The 17314-nt window shown below is 38.2% G+C and overlaps 1 protein-coding gene across 2 annotated transcripts in view; it reads left to right on the top strand.

Annotated features, from left to right (window-relative positions):
- Positions 1-17314, top strand: part of PYGB (glycogen phosphorylase B) — a 56106-nt gene that overhangs the window by 3721 nt on the left and 35071 nt on the right. For both annotated transcript variants that reach the window (XM_006921504.3, XM_006921503.3), the window contains exon 2: positions 15848-15949. In XM_006921504.3, coding sequence (XP_006921566.1) covers positions 15848-15949 — 102 coding nt within the window. The remainder of the gene's footprint in view (positions 1-15847; positions 15950-17314) is intronic.

The raw sequence follows: 17314 nt of genomic DNA, 5'->3' as shown, positions 1-17314 counted from the left end.
CCCCTGCAGTGAGTGGGTGGAATAGTCAGTTTACTCTGTAACAGGCCTGCTGCATCCCTGTAGTTAGTAGAAGGAATTTAATATATAATCGACTTCCTAAATCCCTTCAGTGAGTGGATGGAATAGTGAGTTTATTATATACCCTGTCTATCACCCTTGCAGTGAGTGGATGGAATAGTCAGTTTACTATGTTAACAGCCTACTGTATACTGTGGTGATGGAATGGCATAGCCACTTTACTATGTAACCAATCTGCTTCATTCCTGCAGTGAGTGGATGGAATAGCTGGGATACTACATAACTGGCCTACTATGTTTCTGCAGTGAGTGGGTAGAAGCCAGTTTACTTTGTAACTGGGCTGCTGCATCCCTGCAGTGATTGGATGGAGCAGCCAGTTTACTATGTAACTGGCCTAGTACATCCTTGCAGTGAGGGTGGAAGAGTCATTTTACTACATGACTGACCTATTGCATCCCTGAATTGAATGGTTGAAATAGCCAGTTTACTATATAACTGGCATATATCTCCCCTTCAGTGGGTGCATTGAGTAGCCAGTTTACTGTATAACTGGCCTTCTTTATCCCTGCAGTGAAGGATGGACTAGTCAGTTTACTACTTAACGGGCTGCTGCATCCCTGGATGGAATTGTCAGTTTATTATATAACCGACCCATATCATCCCTGCAGTGGGTGGATAGACTAGTCAGTTTAGTATATAATCAGCCTACTTTATCCCTGCAGTGTTTGAAATAATGTTTCCTATGGCTCTTATAAACTTATGGCATAATTTCAATGGTAGATTAATGAAAAAGAGCTCTACCACAGGATCTAAACTGACTTAAATATTTCTAATAATGTAATTATAGTGAATACAAATAATTTTTTGGTTTGGCTGGACCTGGGAGTTAAAGGAACATAATCTACATCAGTGTTTTATAGTCTTCACTGCCTACAACCCCATTTCGAGATTTTGTTTTAGGTGGTGGTTGGATCAACCACTGGAATCCTGTTAACACACCGATCATTTCAGTGTGTTTCTATGTGTGTGTGTGAAGTTGACCTTGTATCCTGTGGGCTGGCTTCCCTGACAGCAGATAGCTCAGTTATTTTCTCTGGCTAAAAGCTGATGATGGGCAGGTGTTTTGTGTCGTTGATTACCCTGACAGCTTGCCAAGTGGAAGGTGGGTGAAGCCATCCTTAATGAGATTAAGAAACCTCTCAGAGTTTTGTAGAAGACAGTATGGCCTCTTTCAGGCTATAATGGTTAATGTTCTGTTTCAACTTGGCTGGACCAAGGTGTCCAGATAATTGGTTTTCGAGATGATATTAACATTTAAATCAACATACTTTGAATAAAGCAGTTACCCTCCCTAATGTGGGTGGACCTCCAATCAGTTGAAAACCTCAATAGAGCAAAGACTAAACCTCCACCCCTCCCCATCAAGAAGGAATTCTGCCGCCAGCAGACTGCCTCTGGACTCCAAATGTAACTTCCTTGGGTCTCCAGCCTGCCTGCCCACCCCATCAGATTTTGGACTCTGACCTCCACCATGAAGTGAGCCAGTTCCTTAAATCTCTATATACACATCTTTTTCTCTGGATAACCCTAACACCCAGGTTCTATGGATTGCTGCAAGGACCCTATGTATCTTTATGAAATATTGTAATTTCACTTCTGCATCTCAGCCCTTTTAAAATTATTTTTTAAGACTGTATTTTACATGCGTTCACATTTTAAAAGTTGCAAGAGTAATACATAGAATTCCCACATACCCTTCATTCAGATTCCCCAAACATTAAACATTTTAACACATTTGTTATGTCCTTTTCTATGTATGTGCATAAATAAATACATTTTTTTTCTCTAAACCATTTGAAAGTAAGTTGCAGACTTGATGCTCCTTTACCCCTACAAACTTGTGTGTGCTTCTGCAAATCATGGAGGCTCTCTTATAGAACCACAATGCATCATTAAACTTGGGACTTTCACAATGACATGTGCTGTCTATTATCCACAGATATCAGCTTTGCCAGTTATCCACTAATAAATACAAATAAGAAAATTGGGAAAACTTTATAAGTCTTTTCAGATTATACCTAATTTTCTTTTCATTACACAAAGCAAGGCTTTAAGCCCTTTAGAAGCCCACACATTCTAAAACATGAAGCAAATTAACAGCAGACAATAGGTGGCTTTTTGTCTACCTATGCAGAACTGGGTTCTTAGGATACTGTGAAGAACATAAGAGTTTAGAAGGATAATTGGGTAACAGCAGAGTTTGGTTCACGGTTTTTCAATAGGGCCTTCTGGGGGTAGGAATTATATGTAATTTCAGTTTTAGCTGAGTATCTATTCTCAGCCTTAAAACATTGTTTAAAATAAAAAGTGAAAGCTGTTTAAAAAGCTGACTAGTACTAGACAAATCCATACCCCACCCCTGGCCCAGTGGGGACTCAAGTTCTGCACCAAGGCTCCTAGGGGCCTTGACTACATGCAGAAAAGAATTCAAGCATATGCCAGAGTTAGAGACAAATGGTAAGTTTATTAGAGAAGGAATAATGTTCGATAGACAGAATGTAGTCTCTGCTCAGACACAGAGATTGAGAGACAGACCCTGAGTGTTTGAGGAATTCAGTTCACATGTGGTTCTTAGTTTCTATGAATTACAGTTTAAAGACTTTGTTTCCCAATTTCCTTTGACAATATGGGTATGTGGTGTGAAAGGCATGCTACCAGTCTCAGCTTTTGTTTTATAGGTTCCCCATGATCTGGCTGAAGGGAATAAACGTTGGGTTAATTTGTGTAGGGTACGACTTAAAGACTGTTTTCCTGTTTTCCCTTCACAGTATGGGTGAATAGTTTGTTGGTAATCCCAGCCTTCTTTTGTTCTGTAGGTTCCTCATGATCTGGCCATAGGGCTGATAAGCACCTGTTTTAACATTTAGTCCATTTATGTAGTTCTCATGCCTCTTTCCTACATCACTACCATACTAGTTGCTAGTTGTAAATATCATGACATAGTCCAGATCACATAATAGAAATTGCTTAGGCTCTGGCTTATCTGTCAGTGATAAAGAGACTTCCATGATTGTCTTTGAGGCAGGAGTGGGTAGACATTTTGTGGAGCTCAATAGCATGGAAAGCAGAAGGCAGAGAATTGTAAAAATGTGATGTCAAAGAGTACAAAATAAACTTGTTTCCTGAAGAGCTAAGTGATCTCTAAAATCTCTGAGTTTTAAAATTCTATAGTTTTATTATATTTTACATCTTCCAAATTGACTTTGAGCAAAGAGACCCGTGTTCCAGACCTTGTTACTGCTACCTGAAATGCAAAAGTAAATAATGATCTGTTGAGACAAAACCCCCTAGTTAGGGATGGAAAGCTGAGTTTCTCTGGCACTTAATTCTAAAAGAAAGTGCTTAAATGTGACTTCATAGGTTGGGGTTAGGAGATGTGGTGGGTAATGTTAGCTCAGCATCTTTACACAATACAGTGGTGATTTTTTAAAACTGTTTGTTCTTGCTGTGACACTCCAAAAAGCACCTTAGACGCAGCAGAGTGCACGCTGTGGAGGTGAGGGTGAGTCTCAGCTGTCTATTAGGTGGAAATACTGTCCCTCCTCCTAGCATTTCTCTCCTTGTTGGGCTGGGAGGGTGGCAGAAGGGAGGTGCCCCCCCCATGTATTTGGAGAGGCCAGGACCAGACCAGAGTGGAATAGCAGAATGCTGTGTTCACAGCCTCTGTGTTGGGTGAGTGGTCAGTGTCCCTGCATCATGCCAGGGCCAGCTCTGCCCTGTCCAGTAGAGAGGCAGCAGTCTGCCATGGGATCCCCTCTGTTCCCACTTTGCCACAGTGAGATGACAGCTGGTGTGTTAAGACTGGGGGCACGGAAAGAATCTAATAGACAAGATGAGCATTGCTGCATTTTCCTGGCACAAGATGACACGTCTTTGGCCAGCTCTGCCTGTAGAATCCTGTTCTTCCTCTTGGTGAAAGCAGTTGGCCCAATCTTTGTTTTGTTGGCCTGAATGTTGGAAAGTTTTCTTTCCTTTTCCTGCAGGGTATTCAGACCTTTCTGTTTAAGACTCCAAAAATCCTTTTGAGAAAGGGAAAATAAATTGGAGATCTCAGAGTTCAGCTTAATTAATCTCAATGTATAAAGAGCAAAACAAGGCTCTGCCTATTGATATTAAACGCCATTACCACAGTTAGAGTTCATTAATGCCTAAGATATCTTTAGAAGAGTACTTTGTTACGTAATATTTGTGTTTATCTTTTTTTCATCTATTTGTGCTGAAGAGCTTTTATGCTTTTCTGTGATGTTGCCTGTTGGTATGGGATTTGTGTCTAATAAATAAACCTAATTTTAAAAATTAGGGCTGTCTCTAGGCCATTTAACACTTGTTATAGTTGTATTGCCAAGAAGGGACCATTTAAGAAAGATCGATGGCCCACTTCAACACCCCAGGGGGCCGCCCCCCCAGAGCTGCTTGTAGGGAGGTTAAGGGATCCTTATTGTTCTCAGGGTGAAGCAGGTGAGTGAGTGATTCTCTGACCAGCACTCCTTGAGCAGGTAGGCCCTATCCAAGGTTGCATAGGTGGCAACTGTGGAGGCCACAGGGGCTGGAGGGGTGGAGAGAGGCTAGGCCTGGACTAGAATGGCCTAGGGCCTGCCGCAGCAGAGTTTGAGGCTACCAAGGGGCTTGCCCTTTGCACGCAAGTCCCCTAGCCTGTGCCTTCAAGTGTTTTTTTTTTCTAGAACTGCCAACTCTCCCTGATTATCTGGCCTGGTGAGGAGACCAATGTTGTCCTGAGTCCAAGCCCAGCCCTGTATTAAACCCTGGGATAGGTGTGGTGTTCTCAGAGAGATGAAGTGACCTAGTTCACCTTGCTGCCTGGGGCAGGTTCAGGGGATTGGACACCAGTCTGCACAATTCAAAAGTCTGTGCATCTTCTTGTCTGGCTCCTCCAGCAAGCTTTCTTCAGTTTTGTGGTTTTTACTCCAAATCATCTTAAGACAACTGGGGAAAACAAGAGCAATGCATTTGCAGAAACTAAAAACATTCTTAAAACAAATACAAAAACAGCAACAAACAAGGCACAATTCCAGAGTCCAGAGCTCCATCTGAGCAGGCCCGCAGCAGTGCCTGGCTTAGAGCTGACCTAGTGAGTCTTTTCTGAGTGGTGGTGTTTGGGGGCCTGGATGCTGTGGTGCTTCTGTTCTCTTCTTAGTTGAAGGTGCAGCAGGAGGCTGCCCCATGCTATTTACAGAATTAAACAAACAGCTGAACCCTTGACATCTGCACTCAACATGGGAGGAAAATGAAAGAGATTCAAATGTTTTAAGTCTTGGCCCAACATTTTATGCTTCAGTATCCATCCCTTACAAAAAGATAAGCTATTGGAAGAACTTTTTTTTTTCCCATAGTGCTAGTTAAAAGTTAAGAATTTTAGCAGAAAGATTGAACTAACTTTAAAAATACATATTTATAGTTAAAGTCAAAATAAAAACATCTTGATCATATTCCTGACCTTCCAGCTTTTTATGAAACTTCTTGGAGAGAACCCTAAAAGTAGGTGTATATGAGAGAAATGAGCCTTTGCATCTAGGAAAAAGGACATGATTGTGCTCAAAACCTTCACTCACACTCTTCTCAGACTACTGAGTTTTGTTGGACTCAGTGTGTTTTCATACTGGTTACTAAGGCCTGTCTGGAAGGAGGGGAGGTGCAGTGCTATGGAAACCCCATATAATAATAAATCAGTTCAAGTGTAGTGTAAATAAAGCCCAAGCTGATGAAAAGTAAGGAAGATGAAATGGACCATGAGCAGTAGTGACAGCAGTGGTACTTAGAGTGGCTGTGTGGATTTATTCATTACATTGCTATGTGTTTGTGATTTAAAGGGTATTGGAATTTGTATAGTAATTTAGAAGTCATACATGCAAATAAAGTTTTAAAAGGCAAAGACTGAACTCAGTGTGACTTTTTAAATATGTGTGCATGTTCTTTCAATTTGTAGATTTTAATATGTATAGAAAGTTTTCTTAAATTACCTATTAAAATTTTTTTAATGTTTTATTCACTTTCTTTCAGGGACACATATGCAGATGTTAAGTATCTTTTGTATTCATATTGCTATTTTTCTCTTCAATCCTTTTGATGCTTTCCCCCCCCATTTCGTTCATTTTTTCTCATCAAGTTTTTGCTTTCGGCTTTGCCCTTGTTTTGTATTCAGTGGTGCCTTCATTTCTGTGATGGTTTTAGTTCTTATTTTACTTCTTTCTCATGCTTGGTCAGGTCCTTTCGTTACCTTATCAGTGTTGCTTGGCTTCTTAGATGAATCTGTTTTTACGAATTTCATTTGCCCCTTGGCAAATGCTGGGTGTTCTTTGCATATCCTATTTCCCATCTGTCTTCCTGGTTTTATTTTTAGTATGTAGATCCTGAGCTCCATCTCTTTGAGTGGAGGGAGTTCTTCCTGAGCCAGCTGTTTGTAGCTGGATAATGGGGCAGGGGCCTGGTATGTGCAGCCTGAAGGAAGCAGCCTTTCCCTGGTTCCCAGGTTTGTGTGTGTGTGTGTGTGTGTGTGTGTGTGTTACTATGTGCGTGCACACATGTGTGAGTGTACATGAACACACGTGTGAGACTGGGTGTACAAGTGCAAGCATGCATGTGAGCATATGTGATTGCATATGTGTGCACATGAGTGCATGCATGAGTGTATTTTCGTGTGTGTGCACATATATGAGTGTACATATGTGAATATGAAGGGCTTTTCCTTTCCCCATTTTCAGAAAGCAGAGACTTGCAGTGGATAGTTAGCCTTGCCTCCACCCTGCTGGAGGCCTGCTTCTAGTTTAGTTGTACTAGCTTTGACTTTCCACCTCTGTTTTCTTTCTTTCTTTTTTTAACTCTTGTGACTACCCAGTGGTACAGCTTTTATTTTGACTCATGACAAATAATAAATTTTTTAGCTTCTTTTCAATTCTGCAGATTTAAAAAGTCATTAAACATTTTTGAGGTTACTGAAAACTTCCGAATAATGTTTTCACATAATTATGTCTCCACAAAAAATAAAATCAATGTAATTTATATAAGCCATTGTCACCTTTCTATATTCCCATTTTTCTTCAAAAGTACAAAATTTTAATTCTAAAATTATAGTTCATGAGATTTATACTCATGTATTAAGCAAATATTTAATTTAGTAAAAAAAAATATATATATGTATATGTCTCAAACAAAAACAAAAAATCCATACAATACCATGAGACAGTTTAAACGTTTATGATGATTACAGATTTGAAATGTATATCAATAAACTCGAAAGATAACATTGTAAAAGGAAAATGATAGTTCTGAAGTAAAAGTGACTGTTCCCCTCATTTCAAAAACAGAATTTTTCTAAAATGTCAAGTAGAAAGGGTAAATACGTATAAAAAAACACTTCACACCTTAACTGAACAAACTTGAAAAAAAATCTTATATACAGAACTAAAAAGAATCCATGTAGATTTTAAAAAATTACAACTATTTTATCCTTTTATCTTCTTTATTAAATATATATTTCCTAATATATGTTCCAAAAAGGTAAAGTTTTTAAGATATATAAAGCAAGATCATTTTTATCAGTAATATCTCTTACAGGAGGGGAAAAAAAACTTAAGGTACAACCCCACAGAGAAACAAAGCAAACCGTGAAGCAAACAATAATCACAATGTTCTCCAAGTAGAAATGTGTGACTTTAGAATAGCAGGCTGCCTAATTAATCCAAGCAGTGGGGAAAGCAGGATGAGGCAGGAAATAACAACTAGAACTAAACAGAATAAACTGCTAAGGTATTCTACCTTATTTTAAGTTTCTCTTTTGACTTCTTACAAAGTGTAAAGGTAAAGAAAGATTACTCATTCCCAATGTAGAGTCAATAAAGAATAAACTGGAAAAACTTACCCTCACTATATGTTCCACTAACATTTTATCTATAAAAATGAGAAGTGTATCCACCTTCGTTTTCTTATAGTCTGTGAGTTTTAGGCAGAAGTGGGCAAAGGTATTTTGTTCCACCGTTTTTACAATTGAATGTATTCTATTTTATATACAACATTTTTCTGTGACCTGTCAAACTTTTGCACTTTTTTTTTTTGGTAACAGCTTTAATGACATAAAATTCACATACAATACAGTTCACTGAAAGTGTACAATTCACAGAATTGTCACAGAATATTGCAACCATCATCACAATCAATTTTAGAACATTTTCATTACTCCCAAAAGAAACCCCACACTTTTCAGCTATCACCCCTAACTCCCTATTCCCTCAGCCCTACTGCTAATCTACTTTCTGTTTCTTTAGAGTTACCTATATTCCATTTAAATGGAATCATGTAATATGTGGTCTTTTGTGATTGGCTTTTTTCATTTAGTGTAATGTTTTCTAGGTTTATTCTTGTAGCATATATCAGTATGTGGTTCCTTTTTATGGCAGAATAATATTCCATTGTGTGAATACACCATATTTTATCTATCCATTTATCAAGTAATGGACATTTGAGTTGTTTTTACCTTTTGGCTGTTATGTACAAATTTTTGAATAGACAGAGGTTTTCATTTCTTTTGGGTATATGCCTAGGAGTGGATTGCTGGGCCAAATGGTAACTGTTTAAGAGGAATTGCCAGATTGGTTTCCAAAGTAGCTGCACCATTTTACAATCCTACCAGTAGTGTATGAGGGTTCTGATTTTTCTGATTATAGCCATCCTAGAGGATGTAAAGTGACATCTCACTGTGGTTTTGATTTGCATTTCCCTTATGATTGGTGATGTTATGCATCTTTTCATGTACTTATTGGCAATTTGTATTTTCTTTGAAGAAATGTCTGTTAAGATCCTTTGCCTAATCAAGCATTGGGTTGTCTTTTTATTATTGAATTGTATATATATATTCTAGATAACAAATCTCTTATCACTTATGTGATTTGCAAATATTTTCTCGAATTCTGTGAGTTATCTTTTTTACTTTCTTAATGGTATCAAAAGATTTTAATTTTGATGAAGTCCATTTTGTCTTTTTTTTGTTATTTGCACTTTTAATCAGAAGAAACCATCACCTAATCCAAGGTCATGTAGATTTACTTCTATGTTTTCCTCTAAAAGTTTTATAACTTTGGCTTTTAAATTTGGGTCTTTGATCCATTTGAAATTAATTTTTGTAGTGTGAGGTAGGGGTCTTACCTGATTCTTTTGCATGTAGATAACCAATTGTGTCAACACTATTTGTTAAAGAGACTGTTCTTCCCCCCTGAATTATCTGGGCACCTTATTGAAAAATCATTTGACTGTAAATGTGAAAGTTTATTTCATGACTCTCTGTTCTATTTCTTATGCCATTACAACACAATCTTGATGAATGTTGTTATGAAGGTTTGAGAATAGGAAGTGTGAGTCCTCCAACTTTTTTCTTCTTTTTCAAGATTGTTTTCACTATTCCAGATTTATGCATTTCCATCTGAATATTAGGATCAGCTTGTCAACCTGCAAGAGAGCAAGCTGGAATTTTGACAGGGTTTGTGTTGAATCTGTAGATCTGTTTTGAGAATATTGCGTCTTAACAATGTTAAACTATCCTGTCCACTGACATGGGATGTCTTTCCATTTAATTAGGTCTCTTGCCTATGTGTTTTAAAACTTGGGAGTCCCTTTCTACCCTGCCCACCCTTTGAGGCTACTACTTGGTTCTGAGGAAAGTGGTTTAAAAGGTACTGCAGTAAAGTGTGAAGTAATGGTATAAATGCTGCTGTGAAAACCCAGAGGATGCAGCTGCTGAAACAGCTGTTGGCTGGTGGGTGGCCACTGGATTTTATCATTTCTCAAAATGTTTTGGTCAGCTGCTGGTCAAAATTCTAAACAGGGTATAAAAAAGACACTTTAAGAGCACACTGTATGGAACGTGGGTTTCGAAGCTGATGGTGCAGTGGCAAGGGCCACTCCTGTTTAGTTAGGCTGCCCTCCGTGGGCATTCCAGGTAAGTCCACAGGCTTCAGGAACCCTCCCTACGGTCTAAGAAGAATGAATCTAGGCCTTTTATCTTCCTGCATTCTGCAACCCATAGCAAAATAGATTTATTTAAATTGTGTTTCATTTTAACCCACAGGAAACATAAAACCATAGTACAGTCAGTACTCTCATCTGAATCTGAGATGTGCGCTCTCTCATCATCATGCACGTGTACACTCTCATCAAGTGTGAGCCTGGTTTTGTTTTGTAACTTTTTATTTTGAAGCAATATTATTTGTAAGAGGGTTGCAGAGATAGTGTAGAGTACCCATGTACCCTTCACTAATGTCCTTTCTTTGTCCCTGGATCTAATCCAAGATCCTCATTGCCTTTAGTTGTCATGTCTTTTGAGTCTCCTCCTATCTGCAACGATTTATTGATCTCTTCTTATTCTTCACGACCTTGAAAAATCTGGTGAATACTGGTCAGGCATTTCATAGAATGTCCTTCAATTTGGGTTCATCTGATCTTTTCTCACAATTAGTCTGGGGTTAAGAAGTTTGGGAAGGAATACAGGCAAACTGCCCTTCACCATCACTTGTTATTGGTGAATTAACCTCAATCATTGAAGGAAGGTAGCTTCAGCTGGCTTTCTCCATTGTGACGTTACAGTTTTCCCTTTTCAGATTCTATTTATTAGAAGGGAGTCACTGAGTCTAGCCCACCCTCAAGAGGAGGGCAATTGAGTGCCAACTCCTAGAGTGAAGTATATCAGAGAATTTTTGGACATTTGTTAAAACCACTGTGGTAATTAATAAATGGGTGGAGAGAGTTGGAGGCTGTGCAGATATCCCGTTAATCCTTAAAGCTCTGCACACTGGTTTCAGTGTTTGGTACTGGCTATTATTATCTGTTGCAGTTATCACTGTGGTGTTCCTGTGGTGATTTTCTGTTCCTCTTATTTCTTCTACATTTATTAATTAGAATTCTTCTGTAAGGAAGATTTCTCCCTTCCTCCCATTTATTCTTCCCAGGCCTTACTTTTGATGGCACAGCAGGAGTCAGCATGGAGTCCTGTGAGAACAGGACTCTAATCCACTGCCAGGGTTGGATCTTGGGTCTGCCACTACCATCCTCACCTATTGGGTGATTATGAGAAGTAAATGTTACCAGGCAAGGGAAGTACATAGAACCCTGCTCGGTGCCCAGTATGTGTGGGTGGTGGTTTTCCTCGTTTATATACAGCTGTCACAGACATCAATCCCTCAAAGCCAGTGAACAGACAGCAGGTAAAACCCAGACTTATACCTGGTAGAATGGATGTGTCCATTCATCCATCCCATCATGTTGACCGTGCTGTTTATTGAATACTCAACATGGATAGAATTTGTTGATACCTGAAAGTACCCCGCCTTGCTCCCTTACAGGGCTGTTTTATCCCATGTAGAGATATGCAGAGGTCATTTGCTCAAGAGCACCCAGCTGGAAAGAGGCTGAGCTAAGCTTAGACCTGGCTCTGTCCAGTTCTGTGAATCTCGTTCTCTACCATCAGGCTAGTTTAAATCCCCCTGGACATCCAGAAGGGCAGTAACCAAAGGCTCTTCTTTAGAAGGGTCCCCAGTGTGGCTGAGTGGACAAGAACACAAGACCCATACATATGCTGCCCCAAAGAGACACGTCAGATCAAAAGAAACATGCAGACTGAAAGTAAAGAGATGGAAAAAGATATTTTATGCAAATGGAAATGAAAAAGATCTGAGGTAGCAATACTTATATCAGAAAAATAGACTTCCAAACAAAGGCTGTAACAAGAGACAAGGATATTTCATAGTGACGAAGAGAACAATCCAGCAAGAGGATGTAACTCTCGTAAACATTTACACACCCAACATAGGAGTACCTAACTGTATAAAGCAGATATTGACTGACATAAAGGGAATGTTGACAGTAACACAGTAATAGTAGGGGACTTTAATACTCTATTGACATCAATGGATAAATTTTCTAGACAGGCTATTAACAAGGAAACGGCAGCCTTAAATGACACATTAGACCATATGGATTTAATTGATATTTTTAGAACATTTTACTGCAGAGAAGCAGAATATAGATTCTATTCAAGTGCACATGAAACGTTTTCCAGGATAGACCACATGTTAGGTCACAAAATAAGTCTCAATAAATTTAAGAAGACTGAACATATCAAACATCTTCTTCAGTGATGTGAAACTAAAAATCAAGTACAAGAAAATACAGCTGAAAAACACACAAACCCATGAAGGCTAAATAACATGATAGTAAACAATGAATGAGTTAACAAGAGATCAAGTTAGAAATCAAAAGATACCTCGAGACAAATGAAAATGAAAGCACAAATGACCAAAAATCTATGGGACACAGCCAAAACAATTCTAAGAGAGAAATTCATAGCAATACAGTTCTACTTTAAGAAACAGAAAAAATCTTACTTACACCTAAAGGAACTAGAAAAAGAACAAAGCTCAAAGTGAGTAGAAGGAAGGAAATGATAAAGATCAGGGTGGAAATAAATGAAATAGAGTCTAAAAAAAAAAACAATACAAAAGATCAATGAAACCAAGAGCTAGTTCTTTGAAAAGATAAAATTGATAAACCTTTAACCAGACTCATCGAGAAAAAGAAGACCCAAATAAATCAGAAATAGAAGTGACAACGGACACCACAGAAATACAAAGGATTATAAGAAAACACTATGAACAATTATATGCCAACAAATTGGACAATCTGGAAGAAATGGATAAATTCCTAGAAACATAGTCTTCCAAAACTGAATCAAGAAGAAATAGAAAATCTAAATAGACCAATAACTACTAGTGAAATCAAATCACTACTCAAAAAACTTCCAAGAGACAAAATTCCTGGACCAGATGGCTTTACAGGTGAATTTACCAAGCATTCAAAGAAGCATTAACACCTATCCTTCTCAAACTGTTCCAAAAATTCAAGAGTAGGGAAGTGTCCCAAGCCCATTTTATGAGGCCAGCATTACCCTGATTCTAAAACCAGTCAAAGAAAGACATTTTGAAAAAAGAGAAAATTATAGGCCAGTAACCCTGATGAACATAGATGCAAAAGTTCTCAACAAAATATTAGCAAATGAAATTCAGCAATACATTAAAAAGATCATACACCATGATCGAGTGAGATATATTCCTGTGATACAAGGTTGGTTCAATATCCACAAATCAATTATCGTGATACACTATATTAACAAAATGAAGGATAAAAATTACATGATCAAGTCACTAGATACAGAAAAAACATTTAACAAAATCCAGCATCTATGAGAAAAACTCTCAGCAAAGTGGGAGTAGAGGGAGCATAACTCAACATTATAATGGTTGTATATGACAGACCCACAGCTAACATCATACTCAGTGGTATAAAGCTAAAAGTGTTTTCCTTAAGATCAGGAAGAAGACAAGGATGTTCACATTCACCACTTTTATTTGACAAGTATTAGAAATCCTAGCCACAGCAGTCAGACAAGAAAAAGAAGTAAAAGGCATTTGAATTGGAAAGGAGGAAGTAAAACTGTCATTATTTGCAGTTGACATGGTACAGAGAGAATCATGGTAGAGATCAGCGTAATTCCTGTTATAATACCAATGGCATTTTTCACAGAACTAGAATAATTCTAAAGCAATCTTGAGAAAGAAGAGCCAAGTTGGAGGTATCATGCTACCTGATACCTATCAAACTATACTACAAGGCTATAGTAATTAAAACAGCATGGTACTGGCATAAAAACAGACACATAGATCAATGGAACAGAATAGAGAGCCCGGAGATAAATCTGTGCCTATATGGTCAATTATGACAAAGGAGGCAAGAATATACAATGGGTAAAGACAGTCTCTTCAATAATTGGTGTTGAGAAAACTGGAGAGATGTCGGAAACCAGCCGACCAAGTCAAACCGGGTACCTGAATGGGGGAGCGGGGACTGAGAAAAAAGAGAAGACAGACAGGGTGCAGGAGGGAGAACAGATCTCACAACTGTCTCTCCGAGTTTATTTCTTATCCTTCTTTTTATACATAATCTGTTCCTTTTGGTCTCCCAAGATAACATGATTAAAGTAACATCCTGAAGATCAAGGTACAATCGACACTTCCTTTGACACTCCCTTTGACACTCCCTTTATCTATACTTAATCTTCTTCTTCCTGGAATTCCACAGAACCATCCTTTTCCTTTTTATGCAAGCAGGCCTCCTGAGATAAACCATGCACTCTTTTGAATTTGGGGAGCTTTATCTCCCTACAGAGAGACATACAAATCATGAAACTAGATCACTTATGCCATATACAAGAAAAACTCAAAATGCATTAAAAACTTAAAGGTAAAACTCAAAACTATAAAACTAGAAGAAAACATAGATAATAAACTCTTTGACATTGTTCTTAGTAATACATATATTTTGAATATTTCCTTGTGCAAGGAAAATAAAAGAAAATAAACAAATGGGACCACATCAAACTAAAAATCTTTTGTATAACAAAGAAAACCAACAAAACAAAAAGACAACCCACTGAATGGGAGAAGATACTCACCAATAATACATCTGATAAGGAGCTAATATCCAAAATATATAAAGAACTCAACAGCAAAAGAAAAACAATCCGATTAAAAAATGAGTAGAGGACCTGAATAGATATTTCTCCATAGAGGACATACTGATGGCCAATAGACATGTGAAAGATGTTCAACATCACTAATCATCAGAGAAATGCAAATTAAACCCCAAGGAGATATCGCCTCACACCAATAAACTAACAACAAATATTGGGGAGGATGTGGTGAAAAGGGAACCCTCTTGCACTGGGGATAGGGTTGCAAATTGGTGCAGGCACTATGGAAAACAGTATGGAGGGTCCTCAAAAATTAGAAATAATGTATGACCCAGCTGTCCTACTTCTGGATATATATCCAAATAAATCCAAAATACTAATTTGAAAAGATATATGCATCCCTGTGTTCATTGCAGCATTATTTACAGTAACCAAGATGTGATAGCAACTTAAGTGTTCATCAATAGATGATGGGATAAAGAAGATGTGTGTGTGTGTGTGTGTGTGTGTGTGTGTGTGTGTGTATGTGTGTAATGGAATATCATTCAGCCATAAAAAAGAATGAAATGTTACCATTTGCGACAATGTGGATGGATGTAGAGGGTACTATGCTAAATGAAATAAGTCAGAGAAAGACAAACACCATATGATTTCACTTATACGAGGAATCTAAAAAACAAACAAAACAGAAACAAACTCATAGATACAGAGAATAATCTGATGGTTGCCAGATGGGAGGGGGCTTGGGGGACTGAGTGAAAAGGGTAAAAGGATTCAGAAGTACAAATTGGCAATTACAAAATAGTCATGGGAATGTAAAGTACAGCACAGGGAATATAGGCAATAATATTGTAATTACTAGGTATGTTGCCAGGTAAGTAATAGACTTATTGGGGAGATCACTTTATAAGTTATATAAATGTCTAACCATTATGTTATATACCTGAATCTAATATAATATTGAATGTCAAAAGTAATTGAAAAAAAGTATAAAAACTATAAAGTCAAAAAAAAAAAAATGAGGAAGGAGGAGAAAGATTCCCCAGTGACATGCTCTTGGAAAGCTGAGGATGGCCAAAGCCCAGTGAAGGGAGTGAGCCCATTTTGGGGTGTGCTGGAAAGTGCAAGTTAACATAGATGAAACCACAAAGTAGGTGTTTTTAGGAATACACTTTTCATCGTCATCTGTGTGTGTGTAGAGATAGAATAAGAGATCTAAGATGGTTTCTTTTGTTCCCTCAGCGCATTTATTATCTTTCCCTGGAGTTCTACATGGGCCGTACACTGCAGAACACGATGGTGAACCTAGGCCTTCAGAATGCTTGTGATGAAGCCATCTATCAGGTATGGGTCCTTGGGGCCACGCTACCAGATATCCTCTCATGATTCACTGAGGTTTTAATCCAGGTTCCTCAGAGGTGAGCACTGACAGAGATGAGTACTGATGTTAGGATTCACAGCCCTCTAGGACTAAGGAAATGTCTTATGGTGTACCCTATGTGGGATGAGAATGCGTTGGTGGGTGACACTCCTCTATTTCAAGAGAAAGTAAAGACTAGATGGGAAGCTAATACACTGGAGTACAAGGACTGAGTTGCATTGTAATGCTAAGGTTTGGAGGCTTCTAGAAATCATTGTACTCCTCACCTCCACCCCAGGGGCATATTTACCAAGTGGCAGAATTGTTTGGTATTGTCCCATTTCTCTTTGCTTCATTACACTAGTAACTTACCTCTAGTAACTTACCTCTACCCCTAAGATAACCTCTTGTGCTCATCCTAGCCCCTAGTTACAAAATTGCCCTTTTCCCCCTAATCAGAATGGAAACTGCTTTTGCTTAAGTGTTCTTCATTAACAGTTATTCACTTGAAGATCTTTCACAGTTCATTCACAGTTTTAGAGCAGAGCTGGAATCATGTCTGCTTTCTGTTTCTGTCCCCTTTCCCTAAATAGCGCCTTCCCCCCTCACCCAGATGCTTGGTGTAGAATTTCTGGAGTGTGAGTATGTATCACTTCAGCCTTTTGCACATAGTAGAAGGGTCCCTGCCAGAGCCATCCTACTGGCTAGCACCTTTCAATGTGTTTTGGTTTCGGAGTAGGAGGTACTCGGGGGCTTTCTTGAAGGCATTTTGTGAGCTTTGCATGGCTGTCAGGCAGCCCAGCATTGTGAGAGATCATGTCTTCCCCTTTAGGACTTAATGAAAGGGAGCATCTGGGGCAGATAGTTTAAGTTCACACAATAAAATTTTGGAACAAAAATTTGACTCCCCCAAATAGGAATCATTTGCTCAACATTATCTCAAAATATAGAGGTTCTCCTGGTAAGTGATTTGTCATTTCAGCTCCATTTACTGAATATGAGCATTAGAGCATGTCTTCAAGGACTACAGAACATATAATCTCTTAGATCTTGTGTAGATTTTACAGTTATATTAAGCTTTTTTTCCCCCCAAACCATTTTCTCTTTATATAATTCTTACAGATAGTAAAGATTTTAGGGAATGTTTATACCATAAATATGTGATATCTGTTTATATTTTTATTGCAGAAATAATGCGTTAAATATAGAAACTTAGAAAATATAGGGAAGCATGTATCATTTTAAACATTGTACATATTTTTCCTTAAAAGTTGTGTTTCCCTTGCTGTTTAGCTTGTGTTTGAAAAGTTTCCGGACGATCAAACTCTCAGTGTCTCATTTGCTGGGCC

This window comes from Pteropus alecto, unplaced genomic scaffold (genome assembly GCF_000325575.1).
Source record: "Pteropus alecto unplaced genomic scaffold, ASM32557v1 scaffold199, whole genome shotgun sequence".
NCBI lineage: Eukaryota > Metazoa > Chordata > Mammalia > Chiroptera > Pteropodidae > Pteropus > Pteropus alecto.
The sequence above is the reverse complement of the archived record's forward strand: the minus strand, read 5'-3'. Positions and strand labels throughout refer to the sequence as shown.